At 59.0% G+C, this 5897-nt stretch overlaps 1 protein-coding gene across 2 annotated transcripts; it reads right to left on the bottom strand.

Moving 5' to 3' along the window:
- Positions 1-840: 840 nt before the first annotated feature.
- On the bottom strand, positions 841-5890 carry NUBP2 (NUBP iron-sulfur cluster assembly factor 2, cytosolic). 2 transcript variants are annotated; one of them, XM_063345003.1, is made up of 7 exons: positions 5849-5890; positions 4589-4707; positions 3693-3891; positions 2881-3035; positions 2554-2664; positions 2158-2227; positions 841-1550 (listed from the first exon to the last, which is right to left on the bottom strand). In XM_063345003.1, the coding sequence occupies exons 1-7, from the start codon at positions 5865-5867 to the stop codon at positions 1405-1407; spliced, it is 819 nt and encodes a 272-aa protein (XP_063201073.1). In that variant the 5' UTR covers positions 5868-5890; the 3' UTR covers positions 841-1404. The 2 variants fall into 2 exon arrangements, with proteins under 2 accessions (XP_063201073.1, XP_063201072.1); XM_063345002.1 differs by lacking the exon at positions 5849-5890 and adding an exon at positions 5406-5840.
- Between the last annotated feature and the right edge of the window lie 7 nt (positions 5891-5897).

Raw genomic sequence — 5897 nt, 5'->3', positions numbered from 1 at the left:
GCCAGATGTTCCTCCTGCTCTCCTCCAAAACAGCTGCCCGCCATAATGCAGTTTGGTTAGTGGAAATCTGCGATTTCCCCCTGCCTCCCCCAAAAAAAAAAGCACTGCAGAGATAAGTCCCAAGAGCAGAAGAGGACACCCAGAGTCCAGGAGGGAGGGAGAAAAGATGCAAGGACGCCACCTGCGTTCGCTTCCCCAGCTTAACTCCAGCCTGCAGGTCCTACGGGAGCAGCTCTGGGGCCACGGGAGGAGGCCCAAGGGAACAGGACTCTGAGCAACGAGGCAGCAACCATCTGGGGACACGGAGGAGCCCCACGCAGGGCAGGGGTGCAGAGAACAGCCACGGCAAAACATCCCGCAAAGGACTGCCAGGGCCAGCTCTCAGCAAGACAAGGGGCTGACTGGATCTTGAAGGTGGTATGAAAGCAGAGATTTAGCCGAACCCCAGCAAGGGAACTGTTGAAAAGCAGGAAATCCCTAGATGTACACGGAGAGCTCATAATACCAAGACTCACAGCTACAACGAGGCCTGAAGCCATGGCAAAAATGCAAGTCACAGACTTGGATTTTAAGAAAAGTGTTTACTGCCTGGAACTTTAAAAAAAAAAAAGAAATTCCTGAGTCACAATAACCCCCAGCAGAGCAAAAAAAAAAGGCCTTGTTCCCAGCACGGCGGGACGCAGACCTCAGACGGGCAGCAGATCTCCTAAAAGACATTTTCTCATGCGAAGCGCATGCCGTGTCCTCAGCGGCTCATCAGGAACCAGGGAGCTGGGATGTCGGAGCGAGGCAGCCCGTCTGAGGTCCACATCGGAGCATCCAGCTCGAACTCTCCGGCCACTGAACCAAGTACCATAGGATCCATCCCGGAAGGAAAGCGGCAGGAGAAGGCAGCAGCACACGGAGCCACGCTCCCGATGATGGGTGCCGTTTGGGTTCAGTGAGGGAAGAACAACTGATGGCGTTTGCCGCTGTCACCGCGCTGGGTGATGGCCAGAAGCGCCGCAGCATACCAGACGCCGTGGACACAAGCTAGAACTCCTAAAGTACCTGCACAAGGGCTGGCCGCGGAGGAAGGTGCTGCGGGCGTGGGGGTAAGGACAACTGTACCATCTGGGCAGAGCACTGCCACGTCGGGAAGGCACAGAGCAGGCTGCCGCTGTGCCTGCAGGAGCATCCGCGCAGCAGCTCTTCGCATCCAGGGGGGAATGAAGCAGCGCTTCCCTTTTTGAATTGCTGTGAGCAGCACAAACGCTGTGCTCCCCTCTCCCTCCATCAGCCCCCCATTGAGACAGTTTTATAGTTAAGCAGCTTCTGCAACCCCCCCTTTCCCGCCGGCACGGGCCGCTGGTGGTGCTGCCAGGCCAGGGGCTCTACCAGCAAGAGTCCAGCTCCGTACCCTCCTCAGGAACTCCGCTGCGATGTACCATCCAAGATCTGCTGGGCGATATGAGCCAAGGCAGGGAAGGCAGAGCTCTTGGGAAACTCTTGGATGAAGTCTCGGCCTTCCTCCAAGCTCTGGCTGAGTTGGGGGTCCAGGGGAACACAGCCTGTGGGACAGGAGGAAGGAATGGGGAGAGTGACTGCTTGCTGTCTTTGTAGGGCAATCCTGGAGTCAGGATTAAAGAAATACCCTGCCGGAGTCATCTCCAGGAGAGATGTAGTAGGAAAGAGGGCAACCACTACCCCCGCTGAGCTCTTCAAGAGCTACTTCTCACCAGCAACTGCTGCCTCTGAGTCCAAGACCCCACCCGACACCACAGTGCTTCATGAGAGACACTCTCCCATCCGATCCCGCCCCTGTCCGGAGGGCAGGGTTCAGCCCTCAGCCCCCGTTTCTCAGGAAGGCTCCAGGGCATTTCAGGATGGCTCTCGTGCAGCTTCAGCCTCGCTTACTCTGTCACCGCGATGCCAGCAGTCAGAGCAGGCTGCTGAACACCACCTCCTCTGCCCCGACGGGGCCAGACGCCCAACTCCGCGCAGTTTGGATGGCAGAGAGGCAACGCAAGAACCACACCCCGCCTCTGACCAGGTACCAGGGGCCCACAGGGACCAGAGTCCAGCCCGCCTGCCCCCGTGACACTGCATCTCCCTGTTCAAACGCCACGCGGACATCGCCTCCAACCACAGGGAGCTCTGCTTCAAGAGGCCACTCACCTAAGAAGGGGACCCCGGCGTGCTTGGCCAGCTCCTCACCTCCCCCTTTGGAAAAGATGTTTGTGCACTCCTGAAGGAGGAAGAGCAAAAGAGGTGAGTCACAAACGCCAGAGCCCCGTGCAACAGGGCAGGCGCTGCCCGCACGTGAGCGGAGCCGGTTCCCCTCCGCCTTCCAGCCTCGGGGCCCTGCCTTCGCCCCTGCCCTGCCCCGGCTCTCTTTAGGAAAGCAGAGCCAGTGGCTTCTCCCAAAGCTGACAAGCAGCAGCTTCTCGTTTCCACAGCTCACAGCATCGCCCCTGCGGCATTTGCTGATTTTTCCCATCCAAGGCACCACATCCTACAACGCCCCATCACAAACGAGACCCCGCAATAGCCCAGCGGTCCCAATAAACTCACGGAACAGTGTGGGCAGACAAAGCCGCTCATGTTCTCCACGATGCCGAGAACTCGTAAGCCCGTCTTCTTACAGAACGTCAGCTCTCGCCTCACATCTCCTACAGACACGGCCTGCGGGGGAGAGCGGCGGAGGTTAGGAGTGTCCGTCTGTCCAAATGGACCGTGGCTGAGCAGGCATGCACCAAAGGAGAAGCAGATGCGCAGAACAAGCAGCCATGGACAGGTCTGTGCAAACACCCACCCTAGGGTGCACATTTGCCTCCAAACCATGCCCGAAGGCAGGAGCCTGCCCAAGAACTCCAGTCCAGCCCCAGCTGGCTGCCCTACCTGAGGCGTTGTGACCAGGATTGCTCCAAGGGGCTTGTAGGGCCGCAAGGCCTCCACCGTGGAGATGTGCTCGTCAGATGTGCCCGGTGGCGTGTCCACGATGAGAAAGTCCAGGTCCCCCCAGGCCACATCAGCAACAAACTGTTTGATCAAAGCTAGGGAAATAAAAGGGGCAGAAAAAAACCCAAACAGGTTTCAGCAGGTGCCCTGAGAGCCGTGGGCCAGGGGTCGGGAGGCACCGTAGGTAACAAGGGCCCGCAGAGAGATGGCAGGGCTAGCTGTCAGCACAACAGGGACTGCACTCTCCCCATCCGAGTGATCTGAACCCACTCCCACAGCACAGGAGCCTTGCCTTGCTCCAAGGAACAACCTGCCCAGAAAAGCCTGGCCCCCAGCAGGAGCAAACACAACCTCCAGGAGGGTTTGCAGAAGGCTCCTAGCAGTGGAAGGTGGCTACCAACAGCAAAACAGTTGGACTTGATGATCTTATGGTTAGACTCAATGATCTTAAAGGTCTTAATGGCTTTAAGCTGAAAGAGGGGAGATTTAGATGAGATATCGGGAAGAAATTCTTGGCTGCGAGGGTGCTGAGCCCCTGGCCCAGGTTGCCCAGGGAAGCTGTGGCTGCCCCATCCCTGGAGGTGTTCAAGGGCAGGTTGGAGGGGGCTTGGAGCAACCTGGTGTGGTGGGAGGTGTCCCTGCCCAGGGCAGGGAGGGGGAATTGGGTGATCTTTAAGGTCCCTTCCAACCCAAACCGTTCTGTGATTCTTTTCCAACCTAAATGATTCTATGATTCTAAAACCCCACTGTACCATTTTTCTTGGGTCCTCTCCACACCACAGCATCATCCGGCTTCTCCAGCAGGAAGCCGATGGACATGAGTGAGATGCTTTTGTCTTGATCCACGAAGACGGGGACCCAGCCACTGTCACACTGGTGCACATCGTTGTCTTGCACCCTGAACATGCGGGGAATGCTGGGGCCGCACAGGTCCACGTCCAGGATCCCCACCTGCGGGTGACGAGGCAGAGACCTTCAGACAGGGCTGAGCACAGCAGCAGCAACCGGCCACGCTCCTTCCCTGGGTGGGGGGAGGCAGCATCCAAATTTAGGCTGCTCACAGCATTTTACAGAACGGACTCTAAGCTCAGCAGCCAGATTTGAAACACAAAGACCTGCTCTAAAGTTTGACTGGTCGCCTTCTCCCTGAGGAGCATCTCCTGGGTATTTTCAGGCACTCTGGGGAGATCTTTATGCCAGATGCCTGTCAGGACCCAGGCGGCATTGGCTCCACAGAGCCTTTAAAAAAAAATACTCAAGGAATTCAGCCTCTCGTGCCCACACCATTCCTCTTTGTCCCCATCATAATGCCGTCCTTCAGGTCACTCACTTCACTCCACAAAGGGAGCGTGTCACTCCACAAACCAGGAAAGTCACTTCTCAGTGCCTTGCCTTCGAAAACAACAACGAATCTCAGATAATTTTAGTCTCTTGGCTGAAGGGGAAGCGAACCATGGTTACCTGTGCTAGACCAAGCAAGCACAGAAAAAAGAAACACTTGAGCTTTTATCACAAGCAGCAGTTTTGCACAGAGGATCTACACGTTACCCACACGGGACATGCGTATGTAAAGGAAGAGCAAAACCCAGCGCAGCTGGAGGTCGGGAAGAAGAAGACTGAGCTCAACGTCTCACAGACTCTCCCTCACCTTCTTCCCGGAGTGCCGCAGTGACAGAGCCAGCTCGGTGGAGATGGTGCTCTTCCCCACGCCGCCCTTCCCAGAGAGCACCAGCAGGATGTGCCGCACCCCGGCCAGGTTGCTTCTCTCTGGGAGGAACGATAACAAGGCATCAGAGTCTCTAATAAGAGCAGTAATGAGGCATCAGAGTCTCTCCTGATGCAAGACAGTGGCACCCAACCGGCCAGCGCAGACATGGGCCTCCGCTGAGGGTGATGATGGCTGTCTACTCCAATAAATCCGGTTTAAGTGTGAGGGAAAGGGAAAGAAGAGGTGGATGTGCCACATCCCTTTCGCATCAGAAAAGGGACAATAAGAACAACAGCAGTAAACAGTCTGTGGGGAGTAAAGGCTTTGTCCAGATGACCTAAGCTGCAATTAGGCAGCAAAGCAATAAACACCCACAGTGCTTTGTCACACTGCGCGTATGCCAGGTTGAGCCCGAGCCCTCCCAGGGAATGGCTTGGAGGCTGTCGGTGAGGTCAGGTCCTTGGCGTTTCCTTCCTCCACGCCACACCGGTTGCCTCCCTGCGGCCCCACGCTCCTCTCCAGCCGCCCCGCCGTTTCTGGCTGGGCTGTCAGCGCCGCTCGGGCCCCGCTTCGGGCTCAGCCGCCACATCCCACCAACGCGGAGCCGAGAGCAGGGAAGGCTCTGGGGACGGTTCCCCGGCCCGGGGCTCCGCGGACGGCGGAGGGTCAGAGCGGGCGCTTCGGCCGCAGTCGAGCAAACGCCACCCACCGGGGCCCGCGTTCCCAGGCGGCCCGTCACCGCCGGACACTGACTCACCGCACCAGGCCCGACCCTCCCCCGCGCCGCTCCGGCGGCACACCAGCACCGGCGGCATGGAGCCCACACGCACCATGGCGGACCTCATCCGCACCTCCACCAACGGTAACGGCGCCCGGCACCGATAACGGGGAGGGGGGGAAGAAGAGGGAGCTGGGAGGAGGGAGACGAAGACCGGCCCGGTCACACCGGCAGTCCTGCGCCAGGCCCGGTTACTGGGCGCTTCCCGCAGCAGGAGTCAGGCCCAGGCCCCCGGCAAGGCCCAGCTCCAACCCTCCGGTAACCGGGCCCCGACGCGGTCCGAGCGCCGCGGAGCTCCCCTCGCCAGGAGCCGGGCCCCACCACCACCGTCCAGCCCGGAGCTCTCCCCACAGGAGCTGGGCCCAGTCACCCCGGGGTCCCGCCGCCCCACGAGAGGCCGGTTCGGGCCCACCGCCGCTCACCCCCTGCCGCCTCCTCCATGCTGCTGCCAGGAGCCTCCCACTTCCGCCT

Source organism: Chroicocephalus ridibundus, chromosome 8 (assembly GCF_963924245.1).
Source record: "Chroicocephalus ridibundus chromosome 8, bChrRid1.1, whole genome shotgun sequence".
Taxonomy (NCBI): domain Eukaryota; kingdom Metazoa; phylum Chordata; class Aves; order Charadriiformes; family Laridae; genus Chroicocephalus; species Chroicocephalus ridibundus.
This window is presented reverse-complemented; position numbering and strand designations above follow the sequence as displayed.

What these genes read in the sequence shown, in the direction of transcription:
- NUBP2 (XM_063345002.1), bottom strand. Translation starts at nt 5,493, where the DNA reads ATGAGGTCCGCCATGGTGCGTGTGGGCTCCATGCCGCCGGTGCTGGTG. An exon ending in TGCGGCACTCCGGGAAGAAG is followed by an intron (nt 3,892 to 4,588) that starts GTGAGGGAGAGT and finishes CGTCACCCGCAG; the next exon opens with GTGGGGATCCTGGACGTGGA. An exon ending in TTGTCTGCCCACACTGTTCC is followed by an intron (nt 2,228 to 2,553) that starts GTGAGTTTATTG and finishes TTCCTCCTTCAG; the next exon opens with GAGTGCACAAACATCTTTTC.